Genomic DNA, 23,851 nt, shown 5'->3' on the forward strand with positions numbered 1-23,851 from the left:
GTTTTCTGCGTGGTACACGTAAGCATGACTTCATCGCGTAGTTTCCACCCTTTGTTTCAGACTTTCAGGATGCTACATTTCTAAACTAAAACCTGGATAAATTCGTTATTTACGTACATTTCTTTTGCGTGCTTTATTTTTATTTATTTATACCAAAGATGACCGTACAATAATATTTTGTCTAATTCATTATATTAATATTATTATATTTATACGTGTAAGAATATTAATATGTTTATTACTAATTTTTGTCATGTTATTAGTAAGAGTATCTAGTAATTTTTGTCAAATGAGTAATATCTGGGGATAGATTGTCACGAATACTAAAGTTTTTTCTCTTAATAATATTTTTTTATTCAGAATAGTTAAATTTGAAATATTACTTAAATGGATCGAGTCTAATATATTATTCATATAATAATTTTTTGATATATCAAAAATTTAAGTTTTGGCTTAATTTGAGTCAGGACTCGCTCAATGCTAGGTGAGATGTAAAACAAATTTTAAGAAAATTTTATTTTTTAAATGAAAGAGAGTTATACATTAATTTTTTTTAAAAAAAAACAGTAAGTACATGTGATCTCTTTGTTGACAATTTTTTCTCTATAAAAATTAATAATAATTTTTTCTTTTTGTTGGTAGGTTTAAAACTTAAAGTTTTAATTATTTTATTTTTGAGTTGACTCGATTTCATCAAAATTGGAGCCGGAATCTCAAAAAAAAAATAAAAAATCATGACACCTTGGAAAATTGAATTTTAGTGTTGTTATTGAAAATCTCTTTCCCTCATTGTTTTTTTCTTTTTCCTTTGATATACTCAAACTCATTTAACTATCGGTCTAAAACCCGTTTGTTCTGTAACCCTCAGATTTCGATTCTTCTATATACTATAACTCTCATAAAATATCACAGTATATAATTGATTTTTTTTTATTTAAATACCTTTATTCATACAAAACTAGTTTATCAATCTTCCTAATGTTTATGCAACTTGGCATTATACTCTCTTAAAAATTATATTTCATTTTTAATTTTTAAAAAATTACTTTATCAACATTCGTCACAATTCAGAAATTTTAAATTAACATTTTCTTCTTTAAAAAATACGTAAAAATGGAAAATAAAAAACTATAATTGTAATGTCTTTATCATCTTCGGTGCATTTCATTCAAGCATTAGGTGAGAGGAAAATTCGTTGATAGGAACAAGCGGCCCACTTTTCTACCCTCCATATGATCTGATGTTATTTTTTAAAATATTTAATTGAAATTTTTATAATTTATTTTATCATTATCTGTTTATATAATTTTATAATATCAATTATAAAGCTTTTTATTGATAAAATTATATGTTTTCTTTATAAATTGTTGAATAACATTTTATAGACAGTTTTTAACTTTCAATGCAAATATTGTAATATTTTTATATTTGTAATTTTTTTCTTTCTCAAATTCTTTCCATATTTCCCTTTCTCTTTTATGTCATTCATATATATTTTTCTTTTAGTTTATAAATGACAAAATGAGAATGAATATAAACCTCATAAACAAAAGAAGCAAAAATAACAGTTTATTTTTCAACAACCACAACTTTTTTGTCAATGGAAAACATTTTTGCGTCACAGGATTGAGAATGACAGTGATTAATCATTATTATGATTGCGATTGCCATTTAAAGAGGAAAAAAAAAAAAGACGTAGTGATTTGAAATAAAGGACAAACAGAATGGGCATTCTGTGAACGGGCCAGTGAAGTTCATATGTAATTTTTTAAAAATAAAATAAAATAAGAGAATAAAAAGGCCAGTGAAGTTCATATGTAATTTTTTAAAAATTTTATTTTATATATTTTCATTCATTTTTTATCTTTATTTTTAAAGAACTTTGAGCGATGATAAGTTGAGCGCTTGTCTCTTATTTAAGAGATTACAAATAAATAAAAATAAAATCATTTTAATTTTCACCTAATTTCAATTAACAACAAGTTCTTTAGTGTTATATGGTATATTCAGAATCGCATCCCACTAAAATTATATGAACATATTGGTAGAATTATACATACATTTTAAAAGAGTAAAAAATAAAATATTTGTGGACCCAATCAATGGAGTGTCCTAGAACTTAGTCTCAAAATAACAACTACATGGGATATTGCACCCCACTGGACGTAGGCCGATCGAGCCTTGGATTAATGTCAGAGGGTATATTATGTAACTTCCCACAATGCACACCCTAAAATCTCGAGTGAGTCTACCCAATCAATGCAATTAAAGGTATATAATCTGACAATTAATCCTAGATTGAGCAAATTACACTTCTCGAGTAAGTCTCCTATTCCATTAGGCATGATTCAGCTACAATAACAATTCGTTTTATTTTTATAATAACCACTATACGTGTAAAATTATAGGTGTTGAAATAATTTGTTCAAACTTATACTTCTTAAAGATATTTCGTCCACATCTAGATATCTGTATAATAAATGCATATTGTGGGACAAACGATCAAAAGGGTATTTTTTTTTCCTTCAAATTTAGCAAATGAGGGTAAAATTTAAATTAATATCGATACGTCATAAAAAGTCATAAACTGTTTTACGATCTTTTTTTATTAAAGTTATAAAAAAATTTATATTTTTTATTTTTTATTTTTTAAACAAAACTTTAAAGTTATAAGAGTTTTTTTTTCCGCATGACTTTTATTTTATTTTCTTTTATTGAAGTTGTAAATTATTTTATAACTTCATTTTTTTGCGCATAAGGTATTTTTTTTAAAATCATAAGTAGTTTTTTATTTTAATTATTTAATGAATTAATATATGTTTTATTTTTTAGTTTTATTTAATATTTTTTATATTTTTCTAGTATTAAAAATTATTATTTGTCTTGTAAATTAGAAAAAATAATGTAAAAGACTTAAATTTAAATAAAAATATTAAAATGTTTTGTTATTAATATTAACAAATAATATTAACTTATAATTTATCAAATAATATTAATTTTTGATGTATATAACTAGTACTTGGGATTCCCGTTATCTCTCATGGCTTCAAATGATTAAACATAAAATATGAACTAAATATTGAGGTTATTTATCTTCGCTTTTAAGAAAATGAAACAGACATGAATATACTTTATAAATATTTTTCAACTTGTATATAGGATCAACAAAGTCATTTCAATTTAAACTACAAGAAACACATGTTGCAATTGCATGCGAGTAAGAATCTGAAGTGCTTAAAATTCTCTACAATGCATTTGTTAAATTTGATAGTTCATGTTATTGCTCGTTGCCCAAGTTACATATTTGCAATTTCTTGAATCTCAAATATTAATTTTTTTATAAAAATTAATATTATTTGATAAACTATAAGTTACTATTATTTGTTAATATTAATAACAAAATATTTTAATATTTTTGTTAGAAAAAATACATTTTAGTATTTTTATTTAAATTTAAGCTTTTTATTTTTATTTTTTATTTATAAAATAAATAATAATCCTTAACATTAATAAAAAATATAGAAAATATATTAAATAAAAAATATAGAAAATATTAAATAAAAATAAAAAATATACATTAATTTATTAAATAATTAAAATAAAAAACTTTATATGATTTTAAAAAAAACATCTTACGTGCCAAAAAAATTGAAGTCGTAAGACTTCAATGAAAAAAATTCAATACAGTTTTAAAGTCATGTGGAAAAAAAATTCTTATTACTTTAAAGTCTTCTTTAAAAATAAATAAAAATTGAAGTCCTAAATTTTTTATGACTTGAATAGAAAAAATCCTAAAATAACTTTAAACTAAGAAGTAGTAAAGTAGTAAATTATCCTTTCACTTATCCATCCGGAATATTAATTTAGTAGATTTGAAAGAAGAAAAAAACGCTCGTTTGGGCGCATATTGTCCGCACAATCGGGAAGAGTATTTCCCTTGAAACTAATGACTTGATAATTTTATATTTAGAATGTTGATCTATCTCAAATTCTCAGCACCGGGTCGTTTCCAATTACAATTTCAGCCTTTCGGGGTGCAATTATTCCTGCCGTCATATCTTGTGCTTAATTCTTAAGCTTGCTTTTAAACTTCTACAATCGCCGACCGCCGAAGTAGTAATTAGTTTTGGAATTTCGAATGTGCCCCATATTGAAATTAATTCACATGATTGTTACATGATAAAAACATGCTTCTAAATTTTCAGTTTGCTTGAATATCACATATAGTTGAATTATTTTTTATTTTATTATAAGAGATATTCCATTCAATTTTTTTGAGCCGTCAAACTTATTTTTCAACTATGCACCTAAATTCAAACTTCAAAATCATTGTACCCAAATATAAGGGGTTTAAATAATAAGATATTTCTAGATGAATTAGGCTTGATAGTTCAACATGATTAGTATAAATACTACGTATAAAATAGAAAAAAAATTTATACAAGGTTGGAAACTTTTGTTGCCTTCCTACATTTTAAGGAAGTACTTTTCACACGTGTGTAAAACAAAACGATAAAAAATAAAATAGAGATCATGTGATAGAGTAAAAAAATCATATAATTGAACTGTGTAAAATATAAGATTTTTCAATATCTTTTGAGGGTATACTTTTGCAGGAAAGAGAGGCATAAAAAAATCAGAAAAAGAAAGATGATATAAAAAAAGAAAAAGATTAAAAAAAGAAAAAATAGTTTATATACAAAATGTAAATATAAATAATTATCCAATCACAAGTTATCATACAGTGAGTTAACTTGTTGCTTTTTATACCAACTATCTTAAACAACAATAATTTTTTATTGATTAATAGTATAAAAGTTTTTGAGTTCAATAGTTATATACTGATTTGCATGTAAAAAAGTTTTAGATTATCCATTAATCACAAATTATTATTGGTATCTTTTAAAGTAATTATTATAAAACTCTTAATAAAATTATTATATATAATAAATTGAAATTATTATATATAATAAATTGTGATTGTATGATAAGTAGAAAATTATTTTAAACTGTGAATAACTTATTTTTTTAAAGAGAATTATACTATTATTAGTATATATAATCATTAAGCTCTTTAAAAAAATTATAAAGTATAAAATTTATGCTTTAAAATTAAGATTGTTTTGATGTTTTAGGCCCTTGAAATTTAGTTGCCCGTGTATGGGCTTTCTTATTACTCTGGGCCAGTCTGTGGATTAAAATGTTCTTTTTTTTTCCCTTATACATAACTGAGCGTAATAGGTTAAATCCAAATCCATCAAATGCTGACTTATGCCCCGTCCACACCACTCTCCCATTTGATGTAACGTTGAATTTGAATCCATAGTGACCCTAGAGAGTCCAGTGTCCAGTAACATTGGAAGGGGAGGATAAAATTTTATGTGTAACTTACACTAATTATTAACAATTCAATAACTTTTAATTAAATCATTTATCCTCAAAACACATTGCTGGATTGGAAACTCTTTTAATCAGATCATATATACAGTAAATTATATTAATATAAAATTATTTAATATTTCATATACTTCAAAATTGAAGTAATATACTTTTAAAATTTATACAGATATGAATTTAATTAACCAAAACACGATTATTATTGAAAATAAAATAATGAGTATATTTGTTCACAAAATTACTAGCATTAAAAAGAATAATGTGATTCTCATTTAAAATTTTGACAATAAATTACAGGATTAATATTAGAAAGTGAAATATTGGATAGATTTGTTAGGGGGTGTGGAAAGAGAGGAAGGAGGGGCAAGGCAAGGATATTAGTGAAGGGAGTCTCCGCTTATGGTGCAACGACGACGCGGTGTTGAGAAGATTGTGCAATGGGGTAGGCGATCATGGATCATAACCACCATCATCGTCATCACAATCACAATCATGCTCTTCACACCACCCCTCTCTCCGAGCCCACCACCCCCACCACCCCTCGCCCCACCCTCTTCCTCTCCACCTCCGGCAAGGCCCTCCTCCTCTCCAACTCCAACAAGCGCCTCGACACCCCCAGGAAGAAATATGTCAAGCAGGTCACCGGCCGCCACAACGACACCGAGCTCCACCTCGCCTCGCAGCGCGGCGACGTGGACTCTGTCCGCCACGTCCTCGCCGAGATCGACTCCATCATGATGGGGAGCTTGGAGTTCGATGCGGAGTTGGCGGACATCAGGTCCGCCATCTTCAACGAGGTGAATGATCTGGGAGAAACCGCCCTCTTCACCGCCGCGGAAAAGGGCCACCTCGACGTCGTCCGGGAGCTCCTCCCTTACACCACCGATGATGCGCTTTCCTCCAAAAACCGCTCCGGCTTTGACACCTTGCACATCGCCGCTAGCAATGGTCATCTTGGTACGTACAATTAACGTAACTCTAAAATAACATGCATTTTCCAACATGCTCTAACTCTCGCACCACCCCTTTATTTCAAGGTTTTTGGTATCCTTTTTACTTAACATATGAAATTGTGAAATGCATTACCTCCTCGTTACCCAAATAATAATGATAGGAGAGTTATTATTATGGTACCCTTTTACAAATATAAGAGTTTTGGTATTGGCTCAATAGTTCAATGAATTTTACATCCAGGCCGGAGACGTACAAGAAGAAATTATTGCATGATTGAGGATTACCATGTCCTCATTATCTCAATCAATTTTTAGGTGTAATTAAGATTTTCAATTTGCAAGAAATAGTTAATATGATTTAGTTATGTAAATTGATCAAAAAGACCTAAGTGACTATAGATTATGTAATATGTACTTTTCAGGAGATTTTTTTTCCCAATAACTGTACTAAAATTCTTAAATTTTTAGAAGGTACTATAGAATTCTCTCACCACGGTATAACTTTCAAGCACTTTAACTAGAGTGTGATGTTATATATATATATATATATATATATATATATATATATATATATATATATATATATATATATATATATATGCGAATTTTATATTACAAAATTCTATTCTTAGTTGAACAAAGATGAAGCAATGTCATGTAAAAGAAAACTATGCAAACAATTAGACTTTGGTACTGAAGTACAAGTTTTTTTAAAGAAAATATTAAGACGACTCAATGGACTAGATATGATGTAAAGCATACTGATTACAATTTCATCAAGTGTAAAAGTGCACCAAAATCTTATGAAACTAGGAGGTATAAGAGAAATCACCTTTATTTATAGTATTAATTAAAGTTTATTTAAGAGTGATGAATAATGAAATGTGTCGCTGCTAGTATTTGAGGGGAATGTCTACGCAACATTACAAGTGTGTATATTTTATTGTGGCAGCCATTGTGCAGGCGCTACTAGACCATGACCCCGGTTTGATTAAGACGTTTGCGCAGTCAAATGCAACTCCTCTAATCTCTGCAGCTACACGAGGGCATGCAGATGTTGTTGAAGAGTTGTTGTCTCGAGATCCTACTCAGTTGGAGATGACTAGGTCCAACGGAAAAAATGCTCTCCATTTAGCTGCACGCCAGGGACATGTAAGTGTTGTAAAGATACTGCTGCGGAAGGATCCACAACTTGCTCGAAGGACTGATAAGAAAGGACAAACTGCACTACACATGGCTGTCAAAGGCGTTAGTTGTGAAGTGGTGAAGCTGATTCTTGCTGCGGATACAGCCATTGTCATGCTTCCTGACAAGTTTGGTAATACTGCATTGCATGTAGCCACAAGGAAAAAGAGGACAGAGGTACCATAATGGCTGAACTTTAAATAATGATAAGTTTGATAATAGCAAAATCATGAGGTGTGTTATTTTCATGTCCTATGGTTTTGAGGAATGCTAACAACATTTTTTTTCTTCAATATTTTTCAATTCATATTATTTTTTGGGCTATTATCCTATTCTATTCTAATTAGGATCTTTGATTCTAGTCGGATCCGGACGTATCTCTATAAACTTCATATCCTCACAAATTTTAGTCTTTTGGACTAGCTGAAATTAATCTTCGATTTGGAGTTTAGACATACTTAAACTCTTTCAAGACTTATGCACAATTAACATTTTTTTCCTTATTGTTTAGTAAGACTTAATAAATTAATTAATTGAGGAAAATATGTTTGAAAGAGTTATGGTTTTCTATATTTTTTATTTTTGTTTGTGAACAAGAGATATATGTTTGTGGTTATGACTTGCAAAAATTCATGCAGATAGTGCATGAGCTGTTGCTTCTACCTGACACCAATGTGAATACATTGACAAGAGATCACAAGACAGCTCTTGACCTTGCGGAGGGGCTTCCGATATCTGAGGAAATTCTTGAGATCAAAGAGTGTCTGATTCGTTATGGTGCAGTTAAAGCCAATGATCTCAACCAACCAAGGGACGAGCTAAGGAAAACCATGACACAAATCAAGAAAGATGTGTATTTTCAGCTGGAACAGGCTCGAAAAACAAACAAGAACGTGAGTGGGATTGCTAATGAGCTACGCAAGCTGCACAGAGCTGGAATCAACAATGCCGCAAACTCAGTAACGGTGGTTGCTGTGTTATTTGCAGCGGTTGCATTTGCAGCAATGTTCACAGTTCCTGGTGGGGACAATGATCATGGGGTGGCAGTGATGGTACAAACTGCGTCTTTCAAGGCCTTCTTCATATCCAATGCCATTGCACTCTTCACATCATTAAGTGTGGTGGTGGTTCAAATCACAATTGTTAGAGGGGAGATAAAGGCTGAAAGAAGGGTTGTGGAGGTGATCAACAAGATGATGTGGTTAGCCTCTGTCTGCACCTCTGTTTCGTTCATTTCAGCATCTTATATAGTAGTTGGTCGACGCAGCCAGTGGGCTGCAATACTTGTTACCATTGTAGGGGCCATTGTAATGGGTGGTGTTCTTGGTACCATGACATACTATGTGGTGAAATCCAAACGCTCCCGAAGGATGAGGAGGAAGAAAGGGAAGTTCTCTAAGACAGGAACACACTCGTGGCGCCTTTCGAGTTCGGATGATTCGGAAATAAATCCAATCTATGCCATTTGATGTTACTTAATTTGGGACTTCAATGTAAGTTTGATGCTTCTGTTCAATGCTTTTGTATTTATTTATTTGTCAAGCATTGAGAAGGACTCTTAGCTTAATTTGGAGGTTTCATTTGTTCATAGAGAGTGGCTTTTATGTAAGTAAAATGGTTCCTTGTTACTGAGTGTTTCAAAGGGAACAATATAAGGAAGCCGAAGTGGTTAGTTACTCTGTTTTCTTATAATGGTTGATTTCACACCACACACCATTTGTGAACATTATTATTGCTGCTTTTGTAAAAGTAATTTTGGCTTAGTTTGAAGTATCGATTGCAATTTTTAAAAAAAGAGATTCAAAAGGCCCATAATCTAACCTCCGAGTAACATTCATGATAAAGGGGATAAAATATATAGTTTGGTTGTTAATAAAATAATTTGTTTTGGGTCTGGTTTTGTAAACAAACGAATTTTTAAAAAAGTCAGCCGTAAGGCTCAAAGTCACTTCACTAACAATAAAGATATGGAGTTTGATTCAAATGAGACAAAAAGTGATAATGAAGAACAATTTAAATTTGATGAAAGAAAGGATGAGAGCAGTGTAACTGGTTATGGGTAACACAAATAATGTGACTTGCTTGGAATCAAGAATTTGAGTTTGCTATCAGGGAAAAAGTTGGATTTTTCTCAAATAAGGTTCATGAGCTGTTGTGTAAGCCCCCGACCATTACTGTGGCCATTAGGCCCCAAAATAGGGCTTCAAGCATGCTTGTATTTGAATAACATTTGTCCTAAAGCCATGATTCCTATAACTTGGATTAACCACAATTTCGAATTGGTACTCCCAGAAAGGTAACCCATCTCCACCATCTTTAATTTATTGACTCTAATATATTTTTTTTCTTTTTGTTTGTTGGGTTTTTTTCTTCTTTTCTTGCGTATGATATTATTGTGGTCCACTAGAATGAATCTACACCGTAATCCTTATCTTTGTGGGCTATGTCAGAAATAGGGCAAGCCCTTGGGCAGTGATTGAAGTTATGACTCTTCACGGTGTCCCATTTGCTGATCACTTCCCCGTATGCCGAACTGAAAACTCAATTTTTTTGTGTGATAAATCATAAATTAATTTAGTTCATCTTTGTTGGGAATCAAATATTCTCTGTCTGCAAATTCATTTTAAGTACGAAGTTAAAAAATCCTCTCTTGAAGACTGCTTACGTTTAAGCTTAACAATTCTAAGTACAAATGTAATTAACAATTCTAACGTAAGCAGTCTTCAAGAGACGATTTTTATACATTTGTAATTAAATAATCGTGTAACGTCTCTTTATACAATTAGTACATAGACTGTTTACTCATAAATTACAAATGTATTCCGCTAGGAATGTTTGACAAATGTTGGTGGGTGACAACTGGGATTGAGATTGAAGCAATGGCGTGGTGGTCTCAAACACTCATACAGCCATACGTGTCTGTGTCACGTAGCACACCAAACCAAAGGACCATAAACCCCTCTAATCAAAATACTTTCTCATCCACATTCTTAACCGCTCCTACTTTAATCATTTCCCTTTCCGTTTCTTTTTTTAACCTTAATTAGAGGCAAAGAATTCAATTAATGCATTTTTAACAATTGAAAAACCTAACTTAAACATTTTAAAATTTAGCAATTAAATTGACATTTTTTAAATAATTTAGGAAATAAATTAATAATTAAATCTTTTTTTAACATCGAATTTTTAATTTGCAACAGGTCCACGGGCAAGTGGGCCAAATTTTTGTACGAAAATCGTATTCACTTACACTCGCAGACAATAAATAGAAAAGTAATACATATTTTAGATTGTCATATATATTTTTGTTAATCCAGTTCTATACTTCTAATGCCATGCACCTTTTTATACATACATAAAAACATGTATTAAAAAATTTAGGAAAATAACAACCAAATTTCTAAGCTTATTGATTAAGAAATTAGAAGAAATATTTTTATTAAAATACTTAAAATTATATTGTTTATAATTTTTTTCCTATAATTTTTACATTAATTTTTTTATTTTCTTAATTAATATCTTAAAGACACTAATTAGTAACACATAAAAATTATCCTGAATAATGTTTTTGACACTCTATCTATATAAATATTTTATTAATACCATATTTATTTATCTTGTTACATTATTATTCTTATTATTTACATTTTTTTCTCTTTTATTAATTTTTTCATGCAATTGTAAATTTTTTGTCTTTATAAATAATTTATCTTACATCACCTCAATTTTAAATAACTCATTCAATTTTTTTAACCAGAGTTTCTATTAACAAATTGCTTAACTCTAAGATATTTTTATCTCTTCACTATTTAATACAAATGTTATATAGTTACTTATATAACTCTAAATTTTAAACAATTGAAAATTATATGTATGATACTAAAATAATATTTATTTAATAAACAACTCTGATTGTAGATACTCCCGGCTATCACGAAACATTTCTGTTTAATTAATTGTGAAAGTTAATGTTATTTTGTATAAACAAACAAGTACGAGCTCAGAGAGAATGGCATATTAGGAAGAAGAAAGAAATGGAAACGTCATGGTGTCCCTGTCGAGTGGAAAATGGCAGTCAACGATTGAACACCATACTGCATGGGACCATTGTATATGCAAAGTTGAAACCAGCAATCTCGACCTAACTCGTGTCGTGCATTTTTTTTTTCGCGTTTGCTCCATTCATTCTTCTTTTTCACCTCTTATCTTAGTTTCTATCTCTTTTTGACGCGCACTTGAAGATTTGAAGTACTTCCACAAAGGGGGTAACCTTTTTCCTCCGTTGAAAACGAGGGGAAGAAGGTTTCTCAACTGCCCTTTTCACACCTCAACTTCCCGCCTTCTTCACTTGCTTCTCGAACTTCTTCCCTTTTGAAGCTATTAATACTAGTTCCTTATTCAGTTTCTAGATATCTTAGGAAGAGGAGCACAGAAAACCACCCCTCTCTCTCTAAGCACAGCCTAAGATGTCTTACTCATGATTTCCTGGTTAGTTGTTGTTTTTCTTTTCCACTTCAATTAATTATTGCTTACCCATTTTTTGAATTGATTTCCATTTTTTGTTTCAAAAGATCAACAACTTCAATTCCCCAATATTCTTGTAGATTTGTTGAATCAATACTGCCTTCCCCTTTTTTTAAAAAAAAAGTTGTTGCTTTGAATTAAATTTTGGTTCCTATTGCTTACCCTTGATTTTTTTTTTTATGTAGCTATCTCAAATTGCTGCTACAAGCAAGAAGAAGTGGAGTCTGATTGAACTCTGAAGTGGGCAGAATGCGTTTTGAAATCAAGTGGACCTTGAGTGCTTACCGTAGTGTACAATTTTGAATTGCTTTGCCAATATTGCTGGGTGAATTGATACAGTGGGAGGCAATCAATAGTTGTAACTTGGATATTCTTAAGGAAATGTAAACTTGATAAGTTGGAGCTCCACCAAAGTAGTAAAGATACATTCCAAAGATGATGAAGAAACAATTGACAGGCATACGGGGTGATTCTCCCCTACAATCGGCAATCCGAGTTGGAAATTTAGAATTGGTTCTGGAAATCATCTCTCAGAGTCCAGAGGACGAATTAAAGGAGTTGCTTTCAAAACAAAACAACTCTTTTGAAACTGCCTTATATGTTGCTGCTGAAAATGGTCATCTTGATATACTGAAGGAATTGATTAGATACCATGATATTGGGTTGGCCAGCTTCAAAGCTAGAAATGGATTCGATCCATTCCATATTGCTGCTAAAAATGGACACTTGGGTAAGTCCCTTAAATGTCCTCAAATGGGTAGGTGTAGGATCCTTGCTAGGTTACTACGTATTGTATATTGGTCCACATGACTTTGCTATACCATGTCATCAGGGTGTTTTGCTAAAGCCATTTGAGCATACCTGTACTTTTGCACTAATTTAGCTTCATCTAGATGAATGTTATGCTACATATCTTAAGAAACTTGGTTATGTTGATTTGATACCCTAAAATATGTATTGTTTCTCTATGATTTAAGTTCTTTTTTTTGTTTTGAATTTGCCAGAATCTTTATGTCTGTTAGTTTTTTAGGTTTCCAATAGACTCTTATTTATTGATAATCTAAATTATAATTTTATTATCAATTTAAATTTTGGAATTTGTCTGAGTGATTTTCACTTTTATTGGTTTGCAGAGATAGTGAAGGTCCTCATGGAGGCCTTTCCTGAAATTTCAATGACTGTTGATCTGTCGAACACTACTGGGTTGCATACTGCTGCAGCACAAGGACACATTGAGGTAGTAAATTTTCTCTTGGAAAAAGGTAGTAGCCTGATAACTATTGCTAAAAGCAATGGGAAAACTGTATTGCATTCTGCTGCAAGAAATGGCTACGTGGAGGTCGTCAAGGCCCTTCTGAGCAAAGAACCTGAAATTGCAATGAGAATTGATAAGAAGGGGCAGACAGCACTCCATATGGCGGTTAAAGGACAGAATCTTGAGTTGGTGGATGAACTCGTGAAACTGAATCCATCTTTGGCAAATATGGTGGATGCCAAGGGAAACACTGCACTGCATATAGCAACCCGGAAAGGTCGTCTACAGGTAAAAGATGCTTTCTTTTTTGTTTTCTTTCTTAAGAAAGTACTGATGATGTATCGTTCTACGTCAACTGAACTTGTTCTTTTCTTGACATTAGATTCTAGAGTTCTTCATCATCCAAGACCATGAACAACAAACTAAGTTTTTTTATTAGCTCAAGAATACTATGTGTCTGTGATAATTCAGAAAGGGTCTGGTTTTACTAACATTGATTAACAGATAGTGTATTTCTATCAGAACTTTATAGTAATTAAACTTTAAATTGGAGATTATTTCAAAGGTAGATGTTTGCTTGTGTTGTGTCCTGGTTAATATAAGAGAAATGAACTTCAAAGTTTAAACCTGCTTATTCAGTGCTTGTGGTGGCTGTGCATTGTGTGACTAGTGTCATAAATGTGAGCATAATTATTGTGATATGGTAAATTGAGTGGGTGAAAATGTAATAACTTGTATAAACTGCTTTTTTTTTTTTGGGGGGGGGGGGGGGGGGGTGTACGTTGTTTGTAAATTTTAATACTCTCAACAATTTGCATTAGTCCTAACTTAGTTTCTTCTGAATTGATTACCTTCAGCAGTTTGATTACATTCTGCAACCATAGTAAGTAAACTTAATACTTTTGCGCTAATCTTGCAGGTTGTTCAGAAGTTACTAGATTGCAGAGAAATAGACACAGATGTTATTAACAAATCTGGAGAAACTGCTTTGGATACTGCTGAGAAAAATGGTCGCCTGGAAATTGCCAACTTTCTGCAACATCGTGGAGCTCAAAGTGCCAAGTCCATCAAGTCACCGACTACAAACACGGCCCTTGAGCTCAAACGAACAGTGAGTGACATAAAAAGTGGGGTTCATAACCAACTGGAACACACAATTAAAACACAAAGACGTATGCAAGGTATAGCGAAGCGAATCAACAAAATGCACACCGAGGGGCTTAACAATGCGATCAACTCCAACACTGTAGTTGCTGTCCTTATTGCAACAGTTGCTTTTGCTGCCATATTTAATGTCCCGGGCCAGTATCCTGAGAAACAAAATGAACTCTCTCCTGGAATGTCTCCTGGGGAAGCATATATTGCTCCGGATATCGGATTCAAGATATTCATAATCTTTGATTCTACTGCTCTCTTCATATCATTGGCTGTTGTGATTGTCCAAACATCAGTGGTTGTTATTGAGAGGAAAGCAAAGAGACAAATGATGGCAGTTATAAATAAGTTGATGTGGGTAGCATGTGTGCTGATTTCTGTGGCATTTATTGCAATGTCATACATAATTGTTGGGGATCATAAAGAGTTGGCTATAGCAGCCACAGTTCTAGGAACAGTGATTATGGCAGCTACGTTGGGAACACTCTGTTATTGGGTGATTACTCACCACCTTGAGGCCTCAAGATTGCGAAGTCTTAGGACAACAATGAGCAGTAGGCAGTCAATGTCTATGTCAATGATGTCAGGATCGGAGAATGAGTATAAGACAGTGTATGCAATCTAACTTTGATTTCTACCATTTCAGAGTTCTCCCTCCTTTTTTGGCCAGTTACACTAACATTGATGTAGGGTTTGTTTCTTAGGAAAACAAACATTAACTAACATGCCTTTGCAGAACACAGGCTAAAGATGTAATCATAGTTTCCTTGATAAGTGAATGTGTCATTCTAAATTGTAAGTATTGGATCATACCTATTTTGAGTATTTTCAAGTTAGCTTCATCAGAAAATAAATAATATACATACTTACTGCCGTTCCCTCTATGTCCTATATTGCAGAATTTTTTTAGATGAATTATCATGGCTTGCAATAACTTTGCTATTAATGAGTAAATAGTATTTCTTATGTAAAGTGATTTTATGAATTTCTGGAATCCACTTCTGTAATAAAGTAGATCCCCCGATATTTTGAGCAGCGGTATAGTAGCAAATCCCAAAGAATTTTTTTAGATGAATTATTATGGCTTGCAATAACTTTGCTATTAATGAGTAACTAGTATTTCCATAACATCAAATAAGAGATCATGACGCCTACCAAAAAAGAAAAAGGAAGAGAGTGAAGTCGATCAATTTCAGATTTTTAGTCCTATCAAATGATATTTTTACTATTATTATTATTATTATTATTATTATTATTATTATTAAGATTACTTACTTTGGAGTTTGGACACCTGGTTTGTGTATATATAATAAACCAAAGAATAAAAAGGAAAAAGCAAACAGAAAGTTTTGCTTGAGTATTACTGGAAAGTACCAACGACTGCCATGTATTCCACTTTACTAAGTTAATGTGTGCTAACTTTGTATGATTTAGGAAATAAAATAATACTGTGACAAGACTTACAATTTTCTAAACCTATTTATGTTAAGTTTTCTTTGCTTCTAAGAATCTTAGGTGAAAATGAGGGAAAACAATTCCAAAACGACCTTCTGGCACATGGTCCATGCAGAAACCAGTGTCATTTCTTGTCGAAAGCTCTGGTCATGCTCTTAAGGCTCTTGATTTATTTATCTAATTTGTTGGAATCTACTATGTGTCAGTTGTAATTAGCAAAGCAATAATGAGAAGGAAAGAGAGGAATAATCCGAAGTTCAAAGTTCGAACATTCGAATGTAAGAACCAAATTATATTTTTGTTCTATTTAACGTCTCCATCGAAGTAAAATCTATGACGACCTTTTGCATTGCGTTGTGTTAAGGAAAAAAGAGACAGCATTCACTATTTCATAGATCAGTGGGCTAAAAACTTAAAAGGATAGAAGCTGATGTGAAGTGTGTTAGCGTCAACTTAATATATGTTGGGGAACAGGTCGTGAAAAGTTACATGGTAAAAAGAAACGTAATTGCTTACTAATTTTTCAACTTGTAAACATTCAAAAGAATAAAGGGAAAAAATATATGACAATATACTAGCAGATTTGAAACCTTGAATATCTGCTGACAGTACTCACGTGTTCCACTTTATCACTGCACCCAACAGTGCCACCTTCCTATTTTTCTTTTGAAAGGGTCAAAAGGATAAGATCAATATTTACTTATTATAGGTGTGTTTATAATATTCTTTATATATATATATATAGTATTATTATTGAACTATACTTGTTGTCGTGTTATGCATACACATTTGACTCCAAATACAATGTTTCCTGTTTTCTATCAATATTTTCATGTTCAAACCATTAAAAATGAGAGCCTATAACAGTGCCGTTTGCTAGCTAGTTGGACACGACATGATCGAAAAATGCAAATGAAAGTGTTAATAATGCATTGCTATTGTCGTGTACGAGGAGCATAACAACTAGAGCATGGGAAGGTTTATATTTGTTAGTTCAAAATTCTCTTGAGTCGGGATTTGTTTAGGGAGAAGCAATATTTTCGAAGGAGCTAGCTAGGGAAACCAATCAACACTAGCAAATGGCTTGACAAATGAAGTGACTAACGCAAGTTGCAACTCTTCGATGATATCAATGAAACCCACAAAGATCTTTTCGGTTAGTGTCTTCTTATTCTAGTTCGTAAGCTGCCGGGAGCGGGACCCCTTGGAATAGAAATGTACAAGATGAAAAGAAAACAACAAATCAATTCTCAGAATATATGTAAATGTCTCTACCAGTTAAGTTACAAAATATCTTTAATGTTTATATATAAAAAAAAATCTAAGGTTGCATGCTTTCTTTGTATGATTATATTTGTTGTTTCTTTTTTTCAGAAAAAAATAATTTTAAGAGGGGAGAAGATATAGAGGAACTTATAAACTTTTTATTATTGGGTTCTGTGTATAAAGTGTAACAGAAAATTCAAATACTAATAACATCTTAATCTTAAAAACAAATTGAAACTATCTTTTGGGTTTAGACGAAAAGAACTGGATTATTATCCATCTTCAAGCTATGTGTACAAATATTTAGACACATTTTTAACAGTCATTCTTGTCTTAATATGTGTTGACACCTAATTTGAATTTTAAGTTCCAAATCTTTCTTTTCATTTTGTTTATAATTATTATCATTATCTTTCTTGGATAGGACTATTTCCAAGTTCCACTTCAGCTTCTCTTTCGTATACAAAATCATTTTCATGAGGTCCATCAAATCTCATGTCTGACCTTTTCAACATCTTGAGCTTTTTCGTCATTGCATTTATTCATTTTTTTGGTCAATTTAAGCTTCTTCATTTCCTATAGGCTCCATGATTGTGACATTGCACCTTTGATAAAGATGTTAGAAAGTGGTCTAATTCCTTTAACCAGTTCTTCAGTCTCCATCTAAACGTCAATTAGTTTTTTCAAAATGTGTGCTTATCTGTGCTCTTCTTTTAATTATGATCTTACTTCTGTCTTCATTTCTAATCTACTTCTCCCTCATAAATCTAAAACAAAACTATTTCCTTTCATATGAACTTTGAATACTTCTATCTTGTATGTATCTTTAAAACATAATTTTTATGTTTGAACAATACCTTATAATATTAGAGATTATTTTCAAACATGCGTGCTTTTAACTGCAATTGTTCTTTTGTCTTTCACTGAAATATGTGTCTCATTTTCAATTCTAACTTTCGACATAGCATTTTTGTTGAGTTCTTTAAGAAATCTCAATCATAAGTCTGGTTTGTACAATCACAATTAATATTTATTAGTTGTATATCAGTACATCATGTGGAAAGAAAAAAAAAAAAGTTAATATTTAGTTCAAATTAAATGATTTGTCTGTGTCCGAATTAGATGAGACGGCGAATCCAAATTCTAATATTGATATGTTTGAACTTTGAACTAATGAGTGGCTTGACTGAAGCAATATGAGTTTTCTTCGAATTCCTTGAATCTGAGGCTCCCCTCCAATGGTGGAGGCGAAGACACTAACATTCAAGTAAGTAAAAACTCCACACAAAGGCTGTGTAGTAAATGCTTATCTTTTGTAATGACATTGGATATATATATATATATATATTTTATTCTTCGTACCCCATTGCCCAGAGGCTCTTCGCTATGCGAAGGTATGGGGGAGGGATATTGTACGCAGCCTTACCCTTGCATATGCAAAGAGGCTGTTTCCGGATTCGAACCCATGACTAACAAGTCACCAAGGCACAACTTTACCGCTGCACCCGGTTATATATATATATATATATATATATATATATATATATAAAAGTGTCAGATTTGGATTGAAATCCTTGGCATGGAATCCAACCCATTATGAACCATTATACATTATTTTGGTGTGTATTTATATGACTTTTAGCATAAATAATCATTTTGATCACTTGTAAATTGATGACACATTTATGAAAGAATGAAAATTTTGATTTAATACTTATGAATCTATAAAGAAATGTGACAATTAAATCTTGATGTACAACCAAATGAAATTGATTCATAAACTATACAACTTCATATCAAATTGTTCTTAAACATTACAATTATGATCAAATTGTTCAATGAAAATTTAATAATTAGATTTAATTGTCACATTTTTTACACATTTAAAAACTAAATCAAAATTTTGGCTCTTTTAAAAAATTACATAGTCATTAGTTTACACATGGACCAAAATTATTATTTATTCTTTTAGCATTGGAATTCCACTTTGGTCAACTTTCCTAGATGCATTTGGGCTCAACAAAGGATTTAGAGTGAATTGGGCTCAAGCCCAATCCGTAACAATATTTGTTAGACATAAGACAGAGTTGAGGGGTTTTACCTTCAACATCGAACACAAAATTATTCACTTGCATTTCTACCGAAGTAATTAATTTAGTTGAATATCTGAGGCTATGTAATATAAGAATGGTTTTTTGTTATGCATACAAACTTTTTACTCATAAGAACGTTTGGTAGGGAGGAAAATATTTTCATGGAATAACCTAATATAATGTTTCCTGTCTTCTATCAATAGTTCCCTGTTCAAATTACGGCCACTAAATGAAAGCTTAAATTGCTATTTGCTAGCTAGTTTGACGCAACAGGATCGATATATAAATGCAAATGAAGGGCTAATAATGCATTCCTATTGTCGTGTGCGAGGAACATAATAACCACCAGAGCAAGGAAACGTTCATTTCTTTGTTCAAAATTCTCAACGCAGGATTTGGTTTATGAGAAGCAATATTTTCCATAGGAGGGACAGCAATGGCTTGAGAATTTGATGTGACTATTGCAAGTTGCAAACTCTTGGATGATATTGATGCCCATGAGACCATGACACCCACGAAGATCTGTTGGGTTGGTGCTTTCTTCTTCTTCTTAAACTGCCGGGACCCTTGGAATATACAACTGTACAAGATGAAAAGAAAACAACAAATCAGTTCTCAGAATATGTAAATGTCTCTAGTACTACTCAATCAAGTTGCAAAACATCTCAATGTTAACCTCTATCTACTGGTTGCATGCTTCCTTATGATTAGTTGATTACATCCATCTCCGGATTGGGTGCAGCCAGTTGAGTGACATAATTCATATTTTGATCCTATATAAGCATATGATATTAATTATACATTTGACACAATGAAAATTTAAAAGGTTTTACCTGAATGGTTTTCATAACCAGTGTTCTCAATTGACACCCTAGGAGTTAAAAGAAAAAATATCTTACTAAAAATCATATGAAAACACATTTAAAAATTAAAAAATGTGCATTTTTACACATCCCTGATAAAAGTTTTTTCCAATTAACATTCTTAATCACAGATTAACATTTATCTTATTGGCACAAAAGTAATGCATATTTGGGGGTACAGTAAGAATCCACTCAGAAGTAGTACGTTAAGTTATTTCTCCAACTCAAAAAATACGTTTGGAATCCTCCTAATCCAAACATAGCTTTATTCATTTGCATTTTTCTTCTGAAGTACACATGAATTTAGTTGAACATCGATGCTGTACAATGTTTAATGTACTTCTGCTTTCTACATTTAATTTAGTAACCATTTACCTTTTGAGACAGTTCCACGTTAACTTATCTTGTCTGGAATCCAAACTAGAATATTGAGTGGCTTTATGTTCGAGTCAGAGATATTAATTCAAATAGTTTAGCATGTTAGAGCTTTAAACAGTTTTAACTTTTCTCTAAGATTCTTTAAATATTAAGTATCATGAAAAAAAAAGAGTACATCAACTTGCACAAGGGAGCAAGAGAGAAAAATACTTAATTTTATCCATTGACCACTAGGACTATGAACAATCAACTCATTGGTGGGGGGAAAATAATTGGTTGTTCTATGCGTTTTGTTCTATGTGTTTGTCTAATCGGTACACTACATTACAACATTCACGCATAGGTGCAACTTCGAATTCTCCGCATGTGATTCAGTTTCATGTTTGCTTAGTTTAATGCTTTAGTCAAAACCAAAGGAAACGAAGAACGGAAGAAGTGCACGCGTAAAGGTTTAATTGTCTGCAGAATAATTGTACACTACGTTATTTATTTTATTAATTTTTTCAATGTGACATCTGCAGAGTACATGCCCCGCAATGGCAACAAGCTGTGATGTGTGTGGTGGGGACTTCATTACCCTTTACAGAATGAAATTGCGAATTCTTTTCTTTTCTTTTGGTCCTAAAATTGAACAAGGTAGACACATCTTGTGATCACAATTTGTCAGTTACTTACTATTATACTTCGGTAATTGCATAAAGGTTATACAATTGCACCATTTTAGCTGTACTCTTCAGTCAACTATGGCTATGCTGCTTGGCTGGGGATTCGTTGTTAGTAATGATGATTTATTTTTTAAAAAGGGATAAGTCGGCGAAGAAAAGGTTTCAGGCACCAAATGTACCATGATTTTCACATCTCACAGATGAGACTACTCTTTGCCACTTTTTATGCTTTTTCTTCGTCCAAAAAGGTGAATGGCTGTTAATAACCTTTTTTGGGTCACTGTTAGGTTATTCTAAATGACCTTCAACTTTTCCCTCCCTTCTTTTCACGTAAAAGCTCAAAACAATTTTAACAAAGTAGGAAAAAGGGATAAAGATATACCCAAAGCCTTTGGCCTAGTTGAAGCTGTAAGGCCTGAGAGTGTGTATAGCATATTTCACAAGGAAGTATCTGATACATGCCCTGAATAAGTGGTTTACCCATGTTATTCTAACTCCCAGAAGTGTGAATTTCTCCTCCACTGTTTTGAGAATAAAAAAAGAAAGATAAAAATATGGCACTCATCATTTTTATACACTACCACACCTATCTGTTATCTCTGTGGACTCTGAAAGAATAATTGCTGGGGAAAGCCTGAAGCAGTCATTGAGAATCTAGTTCTGGGGAAAAGAGTCAAGATTCAGAACATAGACTTTGCAGTAGGTAAAAAATTTATATTTTACAGTGAACCAAACTTAAAAATATGGTTAAAAAAAATTCTGGGGAATTATCTGCATTAGAGTGCAGTTAACTTATCATATGTACAATGTTTAGAGGGGCAGCCTTACTATTTCAAAGGGGTTAATGTTAATATGTTATGTCACAGCATAGGATATTAGGGACAAAAGAACTACAATTAAGTGAGATTTGAAAGTGGGGGCAGTGTTTTAGTGTTAATTGTTGAACAATCAAATCTAAAAAATTCGTGGGGTGGCACAGGAGGGTTAATTGGTGTGGACCAATTTCAAATTTAAAAAGACAACAACACAGTATCATCCTATCATGGCGCTTTGTCATAGAGAAAATCTCATGACGACTTATCATTAGTATGCATTATTTAAAAAAACAAAAGTCACTTTCGCTTGAGTGAATTGCATTCCCCTGGACTAATCATAACAATGGTTACTGCTAAAAGGTTCAATTTTATTCAGTATGCAACATGTACAAGAATTGACAGAGAGAAAGAGAGAATCAAGAGCAAGAGTATCAATTCTAACAAATTAATGTTGCAAAACCAAGCTGTTAACTCTAGCATCATCAAACTCCCTTAACATACAATTGCATTTCAAATGAGAAACTCATCCTTTCTGACCAGGGTCTTCTCCATTATTCCCTTTTTTCCACAAACTGCAGATTGTGAACAAACCTTGTCTGAACCACCCTTTTGTTGGGACTTTTTACAATGAGCAATGGCACTCTCAATTGAATTCTCCAGCTCCGCACTGATACTCCTGTTGAACAATTGCAACTCATAAGACCCAGCTGAACTGAGTGAAAAAGACGAAGACGAAGAAGATGACCCAGAAGAAGATGTAGACAAAGATGAAGCCTTGGAAGCATAATGTCGCTGAATCACCCCAGAGAAAGACCTTCTGCTGCTACTGTCAAAGAAACCATTTTCATGCATGTCACTGTTCTTCACCGCACAGGATCTCTGACTCCTGTGCTTGTTGTCACAAAACAACTCAAATGGGCTTTTGTTTTTGTTTTTGCTTTTCGTAGCATCATCCTTGCATTTTGGTTTCTTCACTTCCCCCACTTTGCTTGCTGCAGCATCACTGGCACAGCTCTTATCAGAGCAACCAGATTTGCTGAACAAGGATTTCAAGTAAATTTTTGAAGCCTTGAACCTTTGAGCCAGCCAGAATTGCTTCTGCTTGGTATGTTTATTTGGAACATGTTGGTGATGATGATGATCACTAACCAACCCTTCTATCTCAGAGGACCAATCAAACTGATACTCAGAAGGGAGTGATTCACAGGAACTAACCCTGCGTGATTCCGAGGGGGAGATGTTGCAGGACTCAAGAGGTGAGGTGGCATTTGTTGAATGCAACCTAAATCTACTGTCTTCCAATGATGACTGTGATCTTGAGAAGCCAAAGGTGGCATCAGCGTTCTCAAGAAGCTTTTCCACCATTTCTAAGCGAGGAGGGAGGTGAAGAGGAAGGAGTTTTCCTTTGTAAAAGAGTTCATCAGCTGGGGAAGTTGTGGACTCTTCCTTGTTTTGGAACTCGAATTCTCTGTTGTTGTTCTGTTGTGGGGTGTCAAGGGAATAAGAGAAGCTGTTGGGGGAAGAAGATCTTAGTTCAATGTCAATGTAGTCTTCGTCTACATGAACCGATGAAACCTTTTTTGTGGCCATTTCATGTGACTCTTTCTGCTGTGGTGATTCCTCTGTTTGTGTGTCACAGAATGGAGATGCCTATGGGAAATTGAGCTTTCTAAAAGGAAAGAGGCAAGGCAAGGTATTTTTTAAGTGAAGAAGGAAGATAGTACCAAAGTTTGTTATATATAAGAAACGTTTTTTTTTTAAAAAAATTATTTATTTATAAAATATAAAAGCAAACTTGTAAGTTGTAAGTATATGTATGGACTAAATTTTCTAAAAAGTTTGAATTA

At 32.4% G+C, this 23,851-nt stretch overlaps 3 protein-coding genes across 3 annotated transcripts; 2 read left to right on the top strand and 1 right to left on the bottom strand.

Annotated features, from left to right (window-relative positions):
- Positions 1 to 5,765: 5,765 nt before the first annotated feature.
- On the top strand, positions 5,766 to 9,188 carry LOC100779710 (ankyrin repeat-containing protein ITN1). Its single transcript, XM_003553482.4, has 3 exons — positions 5,766 to 6,354; positions 7,303 to 7,712; positions 8,174 to 9,188. Exons 1-3 carry the CDS (start codon positions 5,850 to 5,852, stop codon positions 9,002 to 9,004), a joined length of 1,746 nt encoding a protein of 581 aa, XP_003553530.1. The 5' UTR covers positions 5,766 to 5,849; the 3' UTR covers positions 9,005 to 9,188.
- A 2,357-nt stretch (positions 9,189 to 11,545) lies between these two features.
- On the top strand, positions 11,546 to 15,353 carry LOC100787392 (ankyrin repeat-containing protein At5g02620). Its single transcript, XM_003554290.4, has 4 exons — positions 11,546 to 12,023; positions 12,245 to 12,789; positions 13,193 to 13,602; positions 14,234 to 15,353. Exons 2-4 carry the CDS (start codon positions 12,495 to 12,497, stop codon positions 15,092 to 15,094), a joined length of 1,566 nt encoding a protein of 521 aa, XP_003554338.1. The 5' UTR covers positions 11,546 to 12,023; positions 12,245 to 12,494; the 3' UTR covers positions 15,095 to 15,353.
- A 7,102-nt stretch (positions 15,354 to 22,455) lies between these two features.
- LOC100780248 (probable membrane-associated kinase regulator 3) lies at positions 22,456 to 23,851 on the bottom strand. Its single transcript, XM_003553483.4, has one exon. The coding sequence runs from the start codon at positions 23,592 to 23,594 to the stop codon at positions 22,515 to 22,517; it is 1,080 nt and encodes a 359-aa protein (XP_003553531.1). The 5' UTR covers positions 23,595 to 23,851; the 3' UTR covers positions 22,456 to 22,514.

Source organism: Glycine max, chromosome 19, assembly GCF_000004515.6.
Source record: "Glycine max cultivar Williams 82 chromosome 19, Glycine_max_v4.0, whole genome shotgun sequence".
Classification (NCBI taxonomy): Eukaryota; Viridiplantae; Streptophyta; class Magnoliopsida; order Fabales; family Fabaceae; genus Glycine; species Glycine max.

Bases quoted from the DNA above. Each gene is read 5' to 3' on its own strand.
- LOC100779710 (XM_003553482.4), top strand. From the start codon at position 5,850: ATGGATCATAACCACCATCATCGTCATCACAATCACAATCATGCTCTT. The intron at 6,355-7,302 runs GTACGTACAATT...TTATTGTGGCAG, and splicing joins CGCTAGCAATGGTCATCTTG to CCATTGTGCAGGCGCTACTA. The intron at 7,713-8,173 runs GTACCATAATGG...AAATTCATGCAG, and splicing joins CAAGGAAAAAGAGGACAGAG to ATAGTGCATGAGCTGTTGCT.
- LOC100787392 (XM_003554290.4), top strand. From the start codon at position 12,495: ATGATGAAGAAACAATTGACAGGCATACGGGGTGATTCTCCCCTACAA. The intron at 12,790-13,192 runs GTAAGTCCCTTA...ATTGGTTTGCAG, and splicing joins TGCTAAAAATGGACACTTGG to AGATAGTGAAGGTCCTCATG. The intron at 13,603-14,233 runs GTAAAAGATGCT...CTAATCTTGCAG, and splicing joins CCCGGAAAGGTCGTCTACAG to GTTGTTCAGAAGTTACTAGA.
- LOC100780248 (XM_003553483.4), bottom strand. From the start codon at position 23,594: ATGGCCACAAAAAAGGTTTCATCGGTTCATGTAGACGAAGACTACATT.